The 14,440-nt window shown below is 38.4% G+C and overlaps 1 protein-coding gene across 5 annotated transcripts in view; it reads left to right on the forward strand.

Moving 5' to 3' along the window:
• The window catches only part of TENM2 (teneurin transmembrane protein 2), a 1,578,682-nt gene that overhangs the window by 1,045,144 nt on the left and 519,098 nt on the right, over positions 1–14,440 (forward strand). The window contains exon 2 of one of the 5 annotated variants that reach the window (XM_030572356.1): positions 9,558–9,641. The exons of the other annotated variants lie outside the window; for them this stretch is intronic. Coding sequence (XP_030428216.1) covers positions 9,558–9,641 — 84 coding nt within the window. The remainder of the gene's footprint in view (positions 1–9,557; positions 9,642–14,440) is intronic. 5 annotated transcript variants of the gene reach the window in all.

A 14,440-nucleotide genomic window follows, 5' to 3' on the forward strand; every position in this document is an offset into this window, starting at 1 on the left:
TCATTTCTGCAGTCTGTGCTTCACTGACTTAAATCCTCCCCATTAAACTAATAATTAAGATATTACTCTTTGTAGGTATTAGAGTGGGTCTTGGAGCACTACTTGATGTAAAAGCACTAGTCTGATTACTATTTAAATAGCATTTGTACAGATAGTGGGCTAGCCATACAGAAGGATTTAGGATCAGGAATTGTGTAGCAGGGATATTAAAGAAAGTGCAAGTACCCTAAACCTAGCTACTTCAAACTCCAGCTTCTCTTATTAAACCTAAGTATAATTCCATTGCTTATAATAGAGCTGCTATTTTTTTTAAAGCTGAAATTATAAAGTCTTAATATTGAACCAGTGCCAATAGCAGTAAATGGTTTGCTTACCCACAACTGTGGAAATAGCTGTGGCAGAGGGTCTGGGAAAGAGGAAGACTCTTTCCATTGTTGAGGTTTCCATTGTTGAGTTTCCTACAAATTCTTCTGGTGGTGGAGGGTTAAGGTCATCTCCCTTTCCTCTCTAGGAAGTGTGAACAGGTCTGGCCCCAAACCCTACAGATAGTGGGGAGAGATTCTCTAGAGGCACAGTGTATCTGCATATCCCAATCCCATTAGAACCATGCTACCAGGACTTCCCTGGCCAGCAGCTGCCCCAGGATCCTTATTAATGAGGGTGTCACATTCCAGGATGCACGAAAAGGCATATTTTGTATAAAGATTATTACAGTATTGTGTGGGGTGTAAATTTAGAGGTTTTCTCGATCACAGGCCTCAAGTGGGGGATGGTGGCCATGGAAGTTTCTCACTCCTCCTTTCACACATGAATGGCAAGATCTATTCTTGAAGAGTCCCTTCTTGCGATGATCTATGAACATGATCAGTCCCAAAGTTTTTCCTTTGATGTGGCCAACATCTGTGCTGTATGGGGAGATATTTATGGATATAGCAAGGTTATTCCTTCAGTGTACGTTTTCATCACAGAGTTAACTTGGCTCTTATTCAGGTGTTGCCACTAACTCCCCTCTCTTCCATACACAAAACCCTCTTACTCAAGTTTATGGATGATTTCAGCCTAGATTAGTTAGCCTACCTGGAGAAGTAGGTTTAGCCTGGGCACCACTTTCGTTTAGGATGATAACCCACCCACACTGCAGTGAAGATGCTGGTAGTTCTCCAGTGCCTTTCCACAGTTCCTTCTGTGTGCCCAAAAGGAAGCCAAGTTCTCCCACAATTCGCTGGGAAAGAATCAGAGGGAGTTCAAACTTACTGCAGCACTAAGAACCATGGGATGTTCCCCCTTAAAGTCCTAGTGACACACACACGGGAGTGCAGCACTAGTAAGGACAAAGTAACTTGACTTGGCTTTGCGGAGTGGCTGTTTACCCCAGAGCTAGCCTAATCTGGGTATTCAGACCCAGGTACTGCTCACCTGTGTTACCTCTCAAGTGAAGACTGACCTTCAGAGACATGCAGGTATTTATATGGGTAATGCCTGTTAACACTAATCTGAATTATGCATGTGCTTGCACTCTTGAATGTGAGAATAGAGCCTAATATTTTCACTAGTTCTTGGGAAATAGAGATGCAAAAGGAGAGATTTTCTTTCTTTTTTTAACAGTTACATTGTATTTTTACATGCTGCTAATTACTTTGTTTTGTACAACCGTTGCAAGCAATAGGAAAAACTGACTTCTGGCACAAGAAGATTAATGTTGATAATATTTACCAACAGTTTAGGACTGTATGAAAATTCACATAAAATTACACTGCTCTACAGCCAAAATGCTTCTGAAATAAATGTAGTCCAACTTTACTAATTCTGGGTCACTGAGAACGAAAATGATGCTTAAAATTGTTGATTGAGTCTAGTTTTCAAGATATGCTATTGAGTCAGTATATAAGACCCTTGATTTGGGAATGGCGGAGGATAAGGGAGTTATAAAGGGAAGGGATCTCAATTTAAACCAGAAATGACTAAAATACATCTTTGACTGGATCTATGAAGAAATCTATGACTGGGTTTGGACAGTACTTGCTTTTTAGGCAAAACAATGAATGATGCAATCTGAAGCTGGTATTGCGTCATAGATTATATGAATTGCATCATGTTATTCCTAGAAGTCATGGATGATGCAATCATAACGAAGCTTACATCACTCTGCTGAACAAATTGCCCTATATCAGCTCTAGAAATCATACAGTTTCGTGCTCTCTTATTTGTCAGTGTTTGATTTTGCAAAGGGACACATTTCTGTTTAGCCAAAGTGAGCAGAGATGCCTCGTACTTGTGTGAACAGTGCAGATAACTTCTGCTATGTTTGTGGTGAAGTGACTTTTGCATCACAAAAGCGCAGTATAACCACTATGGTTAAGAAAGCCTATCACCTTTCTTTTGGCTGGAAAATTGGAGATCAGGACAAGAGGTGGGCCCCACACATATGCTGCAACACTTGTGCAAGAAATCTTCGCCAGTGGTTGAACAGGAAAAGGAAATCTATGCCTTTTGCAGTGCCAATGATTTGGAGAGAGCCAACAGATCATACCAGCAATTGTTACTTCTGCATGGTGCCTCCAGTTGGGAAAGGTGTGTCAAAGAAGAAAAAGTGGACTGTGCATTATCCAAACATTCCATCAGCTATACGCCCAGTACCCCACGGAGAAGGACTGCTGGTGCCTGATGCACCAGAATCATTCTCACTTCAGTCAGATGAGGAAGAGGAAGAGGATGAAACTTCTGGTCCTGAACCATCAGTGTCACAGGACCCACATTTTCTCCCATCCTCCTCCTCTGAACCACACCTCATAACACAAGGTGAACTGAATGACCTTGTCAGGGATTTGGAACTACCCAAGAGTAAGGCAGAGCTGTTGGGCTCCAGACTACAGCAGTGGAATCTCCTGGCAGGCTATCAGGGCAAATGGAGCCCATCAATGCTTGCAGACTATTGCTGGACAGTGACAAGAGATGCTCCATTTAATGAATCCAAGAGACAAGCCAAGAAGCGCCGAGTAGACACTGAATAGGACTAAACTATGTACATAATAGTTTTTTGCTTTTTGTTTCATAATCAATTTTATTTATATAACCCTTTTGCTGATTTTTAAAATGTTCCATAAACAGGACAGGTGAAATATCATCATGTAAAGCAACCATAAACACATGAAAAGACGTAGGTTTACAATTTATGATTAAAACTCTACTATCTACACAGTATACATAGACCTACCATAAAGTGTAAAAACTTAAATATCTTAGAAACGGTAGCCAATCAGTTGTTTTAATTGTCATATTTGAATTCAGCACATCAAAATACATAATCAATATCACATTTTATCTCTGAAGCAGAAGACTTCTCAAAAACTGTACACCAGTGTTAACTTTCAAGTCCCATTTAGATGCAGTGGTGGATCAGAAGCCTTCATTTATAATTTCTCTAAAATGTGCCTTTTATGAATGGGAAAGTGTAAAAAGACGCACATCTGTAATTGATTTCAATGAGCTGCCAAAGTTACTTGAACTAACATTAGTTTCTTGTTTCCTGTGGTGTATTTCATTAATATTTTGGAAAGTGTCTTCACACAGAATTGTGGATTTATTTATTTAAGAAAAAATGTGGGTTATGTGGATAGCAGAAAAGAAGAGGATACAATTCCGAGTTCTCTTCTGGAAAATAATGCTATTTGTGACTTACTATAACAATACAGTGCATGAATATGAAGAAACAAGCTTTTTTTAGTTTAATTGGCTTGGTGAATGTAGTTCAGAGAAACAAATAACTACAGCTCTGGCTCCAAGGACAAGAAAAGATCAAACAGCACGTCCTACAGAAAACGTAAAATAGAACACAATAGAATAAAACAGCAGAATAGGTAATTCTATCACTTAAAGAAAATAGAAGAAAAGAACAATTGCATAGGCCTTTTCAGGTGTAAAATCAGAATAGATCAAGTGGCATGTTTTATTAAAAAGCAGAACAGCTCATTTTTTGATATTTTTGTGGTTGTTTTTCATTTCTACTTGTCACCATCAGATTTTCCTCTAATTCTTCATAGTCCCCAATTACATATAGAGAGCATGAGTTCTCTGGTTGAAAGTACAAAACATTTAATTTTTATTTAATATTTTTGATCCGAAACATTAGGGCAGGATAAGACAACAAATGACAATACATGAAAACAACATAGAGATGGGCCGAAGGAGAAACCCAGACCCAAACTGCCCTCTGCTTTGTAGAAGTTTTGATCCAGAATCTGAATATTGTGGTTTGGGCCGCTCTCTGCAAACACGTATATGATCAATGATAAAAGCCAACCAAATCAAACACTGATGAAAATTAAATATTGGCTAAGGGGAAGAGAAGGGAGAATATAAAGATTAAAGAGTAGGGGACCAAAGTCCTTAGTGATACAAACTAAAAGACGTTGAAAAGAAAGGTTATGATTCCAGCTTATTCTGAGCAGATAAAGTTAAGAAGAAAAGAAGTCCCAAGTCAGAGGCAGCCACACGTGCCAGGGTGATGAAGGGGAAGATAGTGATCCACAGCAATGAACGCAGGTAAATTGAAAAGGACAAGAACAGACATGAGACCTTGGAGCTAGCCATAAGCATAGCATTAGTTAGGACTGTCTTGGAAAAGGCAGTAGCAGCGAGGTCAGGCCATCACAAGGAGGAAGCATTAAGGAACATGCTTCCTTCCCACCTTCCATGCAGACTCCATCACATTCTGCAACTGGCTGTGGAATGAGTTGGGACCATACTGTTGAGAGCGTCTCTCTCTCTCTGACCTGCAGTGCCATTCAGCAGTGTCTCCAGAAGCTACTGGCAACCTTGCAAGCAAGTGGTGAGGGAGGTATAAAGGGGAGGAGAAAAGCTGTTGTAGCTCCTTTCTGCATGCTTTCCTACTGGGCAGTGAGATCCCAGGCAGGCTGTAAGATGGGTGTGTCATTGACTGCACCTGGGCCCAGTTAGAGAAGGGGATGCCTAGCACAGATTTTCCCCTCCTCACCAGTCAGCAAAAGAGTAGTCTCAATGGTGGCTGAGAATGGGAGGATATGGTCAGACTCCTACCACAAGCTTTGGGGAAAAACCTACAGATCAACTGTAATTGGGGTAGGGAACGAATGAGATCAATATTCTGGAGATAGTGAGGTGAGGAGCAGTGGCATAGAAGCAATTTGCTCTGTATGCAGAAGCAGGCAGGAGCTAGACTGGAGTTAGGATAATTGTTTGGAAACGGGAGGCTAAAAGGAAATTTTAGGAAACAAAAAGCCAAGTTGTTTTGTATTAATTATTTAAGCAAAGAGTTGGTAGAAAAATATTATGGAAATTCAGATTTGCAAGCCTGGAATGTGTTAATAGGTGGGTTGAGGGGGGAGGGGCTCAGGAAACTTGGTTGAGAGTTATGTTATAATTATTTAAATATAGTTATATTTAGTGCTTGTTGGCAGAAAACTTCTTTGAGGGTACAATATAATACAATACAACATCTACCTCCAGCAAACCTGTTGTAGGAACAGGTAGTGTTGTAGAAGTGAATCTTCAGGAGGGATTGGAATGAGGACAGGAGTAGCGTGGCAAGCTGGTACTAAGAAGGTAGAGGGTGTTGACATGTTGTCTAAGATCTGTGAATAACAGGAAGGTATACAAGGAAGCATAGCAAGGTCACATGTAGTGTACTTTTCCTAGACATGGGTGAGGCCTGTGGGATAGGGACTAAAATTAAGCATAATGACTTATGGGTTTACTTACAAAAGATTTTTTTCTTTTTAGAAGACTGGTGATTGTAGGTCATAGTCTACTCTATCCTTCCTGATAATTGCAAAATCCATTACTGTCCCTTTGAGATTTTTTTTTATAAAACACTGCATTAAATCTGAATAAAAGCTTAATAAGTAGATTAGTTAGAACAATAGTCCTCATGAGGATGTTTGATTCTGAGCGTAGCTGCTAGAGATAACCCTAAATGCAATTAGGTTTAACTCCCTGTGAGTGTCAAAGGAAGGTAATACCCACAGAGACTTCCCAACAAATGACATTATTTTTAAAAAGTGTCTCAACATTTAAATTATTCTTTCCTCTGGGCATCAGTTACAAAACCTTTGTTAAGAATTGTTGGAGAAACAGAGCCTTGAATAACGCACAGTGGAAAATTATTTTTGAAAAATTTGTTTTAGATGTTTCACATCAAAAAGATGGATGGCTCTGCTTCCATGGGGGAACAGTTTGTTGTCCTCATCTGTAGTCTTTGTAATTGTAAGGATCAAAACTCCCAAGGTGGCCAGAGATAAGGACGAAGACAAAATTGTGATTTCACTAAACATATACAAGTTTATAAAGGGCAATGTGATCCAATGTTGATGATTTTTTCTCTGTTTGTATCTGAAATAAAAACAAAAGCTTTTTTTAAACAAAAAATCCCAGATATTAAACTTCATAAATCCAGTTCCTAGTCTAGCATATAATGTAGCAGACACTGTTAGATTACAAACCACTAAAATTGCTTAATTTTATTATCTGTACTGCAGTGCCTGCATCAGAACTATTGCATTGTAATGAAGATTTTGGCATTGATATTCAAAACAAATAGTCCCAATTACAGCTGCAAAAAAACCCACCTTCCCAAACACTTCTAAAATAGCCCATTATGTATGTTTGCAGGGTTGTTGTAACTGTGTTTGTTGGTATGGTGTGGTTTAAATGCTTTTTTGGCACTTGTTTTGCACAGCTGCATAACTCACATATTGCTCAGCTCCTTGTGGATAGTATGGCCATCCCAAATCCATGCCAATAAAACCTTTGTGCCACAGTACACCAGCATATATATTCTCTCTCTCTGTGGGACATAAATATAATCTTCATCTGTGTAGACTAAATGTACATCCCACTTCTTCCACACGTTCATGCATAAATTGCATACACATATGCTTGTGTTTTGCAAGTGCCTATATCTTCACACACACATTTGAACCTTTGCGAGTTTACAATGGTTAGAAATTTTAAAGTGTGCATGCAAATGTTTGCACGGTAAAATACATTAGTGAGCACAGATGCCAGCTGAGAAGGGAGTTGGCCGAAAACATGGTCCTAAAAGCATATAAAACTGGGCACTCTTTTGCATGTTCAGCAAATTTGCCCTTCCTATAAAAGGGATGTATTGACTTGTAGTCTGTTTACCATCTAGAACAGTGATGGTCAACCTGCAGGCAACACAGCCCATCAGGGTAATCTGCCGGTTGGCTGCCAGACAATTTGTTTACATTTGCACAGCCCCCCACAGCTCACAGTGGCCACGGTTTGCCATTCCTGGCTTATGGAAGCTGCGGGAAGCGGCCACTTCTGTATGTATGTATTTATATTAATTTCTCTGTCTAGATAACAGGGTTACAGATGCCATATATAAACTGCAGGTGTATTCATTAAATAAACCTAATTGAAATCTTTTTTCCCCTTACATTTTAATATTACATCTTTTGGGTAATCATTGGCACCACTGAAAAGAACAAATGTGCTATGAATTATGGCTGCTTACCTGTTCTGTGACTGCTAAAAATCAGCTATCAGGATTAATATTCAATAAGGACCCCACTTTCTAAATTTCTAAATGTCTCCTTAGCTTGACTACATTTTTCGTTTTATTATTCATAGCTTTTTACTTGCAATGGAGTGCCCTTGAAAAATCTACAATATTTTTCTCCCTGCTTCAAAATCAAAAGTCAGTCTCATCAAAGATAAAGCTGAACTGATTAGTCCTGGGCCAGAGTATCTGAAAATGACTTATTTTGCATCATTTTCACTAGGAGTTCAATTTTTACAGCACAACATACTCAACAGCATGTATGTGGTGCAACAAGGGCACTTAGTGGCCAGTTTGCTAATCACATATGCCTGTCTTTTGCTAAGTATAATTTCTAAGGATATGTCATGTCTTTGGAACATTTTTCCACCCCAAAGTCATTACTCTAAGTCTTGAGAGATTTTATTCTTTCAATCAAGTAGCAGATGTTTCAGTTTAGAAATGCATACCAAGACAGATCTCCCCCTACTCTTCCTAGCGGTATAACACATTTCTTTTAATGCCTTCAGTGAAATAATACTTTTTTTCTGTATAATGGCTTTATTCAGTTATCAAACTGAATCACTGTTTTTCTATTATTTTTTGCATACCATAAGAGACAATGAGAAGTAAGACGGACATGTTTTCAGTACTGATCCTGAAACTAGTGGGTGCAGGATTGGGACATTAATGAACCATGGCCATAAATTAGTAGGAGCAAGTATCTACAAGATGTTGAATATCTACTGGGAGAGGACCAAATAACCACAGGGTGAAACCCATGCAAATTGTGGGCACTTAGACTTCCCCAAAACCAGACCCTATATGAATTACCAGGCTCCTGGCCTCTTCTGGACTTTTAAGTAACTACTTGAAAATTGAGTTTTACTTCACTTTATTTTTGTTGATTAATCACCCACCAAAACTTAGTAATAGTAGTAGTAGCTGTAGTTATTAAATCCTCTGACAGATTCTTCAAAGATCTCGACATTTCTTGGAAAAATAGAAGTATAATTGTTTTTTAAATGTATACCTTTATTTTAATTCAATTTAAATTTGAAATAGTTAAACACACTCAAATGAAAGGTTTTTGATTAGTTTCATTCTAACTGATCCACGATTGAAAGCTGAACATTTCCTTTTCTACCCCCTACCCCCCTTTAATAGAGATTCTTTTTCTGAAAATGATTATTTTAGCATAGAAACTTTTGGAGACGCTTTGGAAACCAATTGCTCAGACCATTCAGCTAAAATATATTAGAAATTGATAAACTGTGATATTTGAAACACTTTGGATTTTTTTTATTCTGAATCACTGGATTGTCTAGTTCAAATTCAGCAGAACGAGCCTGATTATGTTGATTCTGAATTTAAATCTATATATGCATCTCAAGTAAATGTAAAAAAAACCAAACCTTTTGGAGTGTCTCTTGAGATGCATTAGAAAAGGGATCATGAGTAAAAAGCTGAAATTGTGTTTTAAATAGCTATAACATGTAACTTACATTATGGTGCTACAGGTCATTTAGTAAAATTATTTTTCTCAGGATATTAGATGTCACTTATAGATATTACAAATATCACTGACTTCTGGGGAAGCTGTGCACATGTATCCAGAGGCAGACTTTGTTCCAATGTGTATTCACTTAAGTCTCAATAACATTTAGGGCCTCATTTGCAGACATGCTAACCTCTGCCTACTCCCACTGATGACAATGGGAGTCGAGGATATTCAGCACTTGCAGGAATGGGTTCTTACCAGGGGTTACAAATGTTATGCATACCTAAGCCTCTTTACATGTTATTGATCATGTTGTATAAAATTTATAAACCCTTGTGTAATTTCTATATGAATAGTATTCTGTTATTTTTTTTAAAAAAAGTTTATATTTACTGATGGTTTGTGGAGCTAATCCTTCTGTGATCTTACCCAGCTGTGTTACATCAACAGTGTATGGGGGAATATTAGGGAGAACAAAGAGTTGTCTCTAAAATTTATTTATTTTATTTTATTTAGATTTTCACACACACCTTTCTGAGACATTGAAAGACAGACAGACAGGCTGGCAGCAGCTGGCTGAGACAAAGAACTCTCTAATACGTAAGGTTTTTGTCTTGCTTAACCCGTATTCCCTGTAAACGTAGAATCTGGCTAGTTTGCTTCTGCAGTGATTAGCCTAGCTGTGTTTATATTATGCTTATCACATATTTTATTTGCGGGATTTTTCTGTTTTCTCTACTGTGTAGTAAATAAACCTGGCTTTTATTCAGATAACTGCAGTCTATTCACTGACTCTTAAGCTGGGATATTTGTTATTGGACTCCTAAGAGAGGAGTGGGTGGTGAAGGAACTGCAATTCCCCTGAGCCAGCCAGAGAGCTGGCACCGGCCACCAAGGGCACAAAGATTGCGGGAAAATGTGAGGGATGCCAGGTATGGTATTACACAGACCTAAGGAAAAACACCATAATATCTGTACCCATAGTTTATTTACAAAAATGACTGCATATATTTTTGCTTATTAGTGGAAGTGTGCATGTACTGTTGCTACTGCTTCAGAGATTTTGCAGTCTGCCTTTTTTAATGAGAGATTTTGAGATACTTGTGTTCATCTTTTGCCTCAACTGAATTTTTTTATCTAAACCAGTTTCAAATCCAGACAGTAGCTCTTAGTGCAACGTTAAGCTTTTTATCTTAGATATCCCATATAACACAGTCAGAATTTTTGTGAAGAATTACCTCAGTGACAGATAAGTTTTGATAAAGTACATAACTGTATCATCCCCCTCGACCCCCACAGCAAGATAGATAAAATCACTTGGCAAAAGGGAGGAGTGTGAAAAAATAATTTGGCATTCTTCTTTTATTAACAGAAAACCTTAATAGTTGATTAAACATATGAAGATCTTAGATCCAAGTTCTTCTTGGTGTGATTTTCTATCTAAATAAAGATTCAATAAACCTGTTTCCCCTGATATCTCTTAAATACTAAGTGTTGTTTTCATTCATTGGATATGTCCAGTTGCATTAACCTTAGATCTTAGTCAATATGTTCCATTGTGCCCTTACTAATTTCCCAGGAGCCATTTCTGATAAAGCCTTATTCCCTCAAGGCTGCAATTTCTGTTTTATGTTTGACTGGCTGTTCAGATGAAAGATGCTTCCTATTATACTATTCTGCTTTCCTTGTCTTACAGCCATCATCATCTTTGTGACGTGTGTTCAGTTAGGCCCTTATTCAGCAAAGCATTTAAGCATGTTCCCAAGGGCTTTGCTGAATCAGAGCCCGAAAAGGAAATAATATCCTAAATTCTGATTTTTAAACATTTGATAGGGTTGTTTTTCTTCTTTTTGTTTTTCTGATGTACTCTCTTCCTTAACATTCATTTGATTACTCCTCGAGTCTTGCAAATAACCTTAGATATGATTAGGTTGTGCTATGCAAGCATATCTAGAGAGAATAATAGATGGATCAAGAATTCCGGGATAGGGTCCTATTTTGTTTTGCCTGTCTAGGGCCAGATCATGTCAAATGCTGAACACCAATGACTCCTACAAATTGCTGAGTGACTTCAATCTTCTTTATAGTCAGTGGGAGTTGAGGGTGCTCCAAAAGTCTTGGGATACTTACAGCATCTCATAGGATCAGGCCCTTAAAAATCAGTCCAGGTTTACAGTGAAAGAGAATTTGTTTGCCACAGGAATTACATTCCCATAATAGAAGTCTATAATACAGAAATCAGGTCCAGTGCGTAGCTAGTAGCTACTTAAAAAAAGATAAGTTGTATAAAGATTAGAAATGATCTGTTATATCTCTCTGCATTTTTGAAGTGCCCATGACCATAGTATCTTGGTTAGTGATCTAGCTACCAGTGAAATCAAGGGAGTTACGCTAGCGATGAGTTTGGCTGAAATAGTGTATCACTGAATTGCAGTACTAATAATAGCAATATTTCAGTGCGTCCTCCAGAATCCATTGATGCCTATCTTAGGGGTTCTCTGCAAGGCCTTTCTCCCTGGGTCACTTCATCTATGGACACTTCCGTCATCCTGTCCTTTCTTTTTTTAATTATATTGTGTTTTGTTGCCCTTTTGTTTAGTTTCCCTAAGAGCCTGACCCCACATCCCACTGGAAATAGTTGGATTTATATATCGTTTTATATTGTGCAGCATCCCATGCATTCAATGATGTAGAAATTAATGAAATAGAATCTAGTGGTAAATAATAATATTAAATATATATTCTGTTTTTACAACAGTTTTAATTCTTATTTATGGTCTGCTGTAACTGGGGAAAAATATAAAAATGTAGACAGATTGCAAAGAAGTGGAAAGAAAGTAATCTATCTGTTGGGGACTTTTCTGCATATGGAATCATTTCTACCTGTAGGGTTTGGCATAGCTTGTGGAAGAATGTATTGCGTATTGTGTACTGTAATTGTTACAAGAAAAGAGTGAGTTTATACATACAGATGTTGTCACTGGTAACCGTGCTAGCTTAATCTATTATGTTTATTATTCAGAGAAGGAATTAGGACCAAGACCCACCTTCATCTCTACTCTTTTAAAAACAAAATGCCATGGGGTATTTAACATCCATCTGATACTACCAAAAGCAGATGACAGATGGCACCAACCTTGGTTTAAAGTGTCATCTGGATGAGGATACATCCAAATAGTGCTGTAACCCTATTAGTGCATATGGTGTTGTCATAAACAGATAGTTAAGGGTTAATAGAACAGGAGTACTTGTCTCTTTTGACTGTAAAGGGTTAACAAGTTCAGTGAGCCTGGCTGTCACCTGACCAGAGGACCAATCAGGGGACAGGATACTTTCAAATCTTGAGGGAGGGAAGTTTTTGTGTGTGCTGTTAGTTTTTGGTTGTTGTTCTCTCTGGGTTCTGAGAGTGACCAGACGTGCAACCAGGTTTCTCTCCAATCTCCCTGATACAGGTTCTTATAGATTAAAAATAGTAAGTACTAGGTGATAAGGCGAGTTAGGCTTATGTTTGTTTTCTTTATTTGCAAATGTGTATTTGGCTGGGAGGAGTTCAAATGTATATTTTGCTGGGAGGAGTTCAAATGTGTATTTGGCTAGAAGGAGTTCAAATGTATATTTGGCTGGAAGGAGTTCAAATTTGTATTTTGCTGAAAGGATTTTTATTTGTACTTGTATACTTGGGCTGGGAGGGTATTCCCAGTGTCTATAACTGAAAGACCTTGTAACATATTCCATCTTAAATTTTACAAAGATAATTTTTACTGTTTTTTTCTTTAATTAAAAGTTTTTCTTGTTTAAGAACCTGATTGTTTTTTTATTCTGGTGAGACCCCAGGGGACTGGGTCTGGATCCACCAGGGAATTGGTGGGGAGAAAAGAGGGAAGAGGGAGAGAAAGGTTAATTTTCTCTCCATGTTAGGATTACTTTCTCTCTCAGGGAGAGTCTGGGAGGGGGAGAGAGAAGGAGGCGGGGAGGTGGATTTTCCTCTCTGTTTTAAGATTCAAGGAGTTTGAATCACAGTGATCTTTCAGGGTAACCCAGGGAGGGGAAGCCTGGGAGAGGCAACAGTGAGGGAAAGGGTTTACTTTCCTTGTCTTAAGATCCAGAGGGACTGGGTCTTGGGGGTCCCCGGGCAAGGTTTTGGGGGGGACCGGAGTGGACCGGAGTGTTCCTGGTTGGTGGCAGCACTACAAGTAATAAGCTGGTAATTGAGCTTAGAGGAATTCATGCTGGTACCCCATCTTTTGGATGCTAAGGTTCAGAGTGGGGGTTTATACCATGACAGGTGTGTTAGCTTTCCAGGAGCCTTTGAGTAAAGTCCTCAGCTTTTCATTTGAGAGGTGCACAGTTCACACCAGTGCTTGCTAAGTATGTGAATTGTTTTCAGTATACTGACTAAATGTGAGATACTCTGATACATTCAGTATATGCCAAGGAGCAAGATGTCATCACTGCTCGCCAAAACATTCAGCAAGAGATAATCAGAGGAAGGGCAGCTAATGCTGAGCTTAGGTACTGTAGTGATGGGCACTTTGGAAATGTAGTTAGAGAGATATCATTCAGATCTGTTTTACAGATGAGAGTGCAGTAGCATGGTCGGTTATTGGACTAAACAGCCATGTTCATACTGAACTTTATTTTATAAGATTCTGAGCACCCTATAAGGGTCAGTGTGCTCCATGGTCCATGTTCAGAATCTGGCTGGACTGAGCCTAGGAAAATATCCCCAAGTCTTTCACATTTTCTGCCTATCAAACAGCAGATTACTGTAGTTTTAAAACTAACTAGGGTGACCAGATGTCCCAATTTTATAGGGACAGTCCCAATATTTGGGACTTTGTCTTATAACAGCGCCTATTACCCACCACTTCTTGTCCCAATTTTTCACACTTGCTATCTGATCACCCTAAAAATAAATCGCCGAGGCATCCTTCTTGAGGTTCATACTGGTGGCAATATGTGTGCTCTGGCTCCACATGCCTGGCCACCAGTGTGTGGAACTTGCAGTGTGTGGATGATCTGTCTCAAGCCCTCCCATTTTTAAATAAACTAATGAAGGCACTTTTCTTTCTTTCTTTCTTTCTTTCTTTCTTTCTTTCTTTCTTTCTTTCTTTCTTTCTTTCTTTCTTTCTTTCGGGGTTGTCCTCTTCCTCAGTAGGGCTATCCTTTCTAATGATGTTTCATGGCGTTAGCATTTTAGTCCTTTTGTTTTTAATGTATTTTTTGTGTATTGTTATATTTTAGTTATGTATGACCATATTTAGCACCATTTATATTTATCAATTTTGAATATGGAAATTGGTTAAAGCTCTCGTCCATGTTTGAACCATGTAACCCAAGCTCTCACAATATCAGATTAATTTTTAAATAAGCATTATGTTCTTGAATAATTTCTCAGT

The sequence above is a fragment of the Gopherus evgoodei genome, chromosome 8 (genome assembly GCF_007399415.2).
Source record: "Gopherus evgoodei ecotype Sinaloan lineage chromosome 8, rGopEvg1_v1.p, whole genome shotgun sequence".
In the NCBI taxonomy this organism is placed as follows: Eukaryota; Metazoa; Chordata; order Testudines; family Testudinidae; genus Gopherus; species Gopherus evgoodei.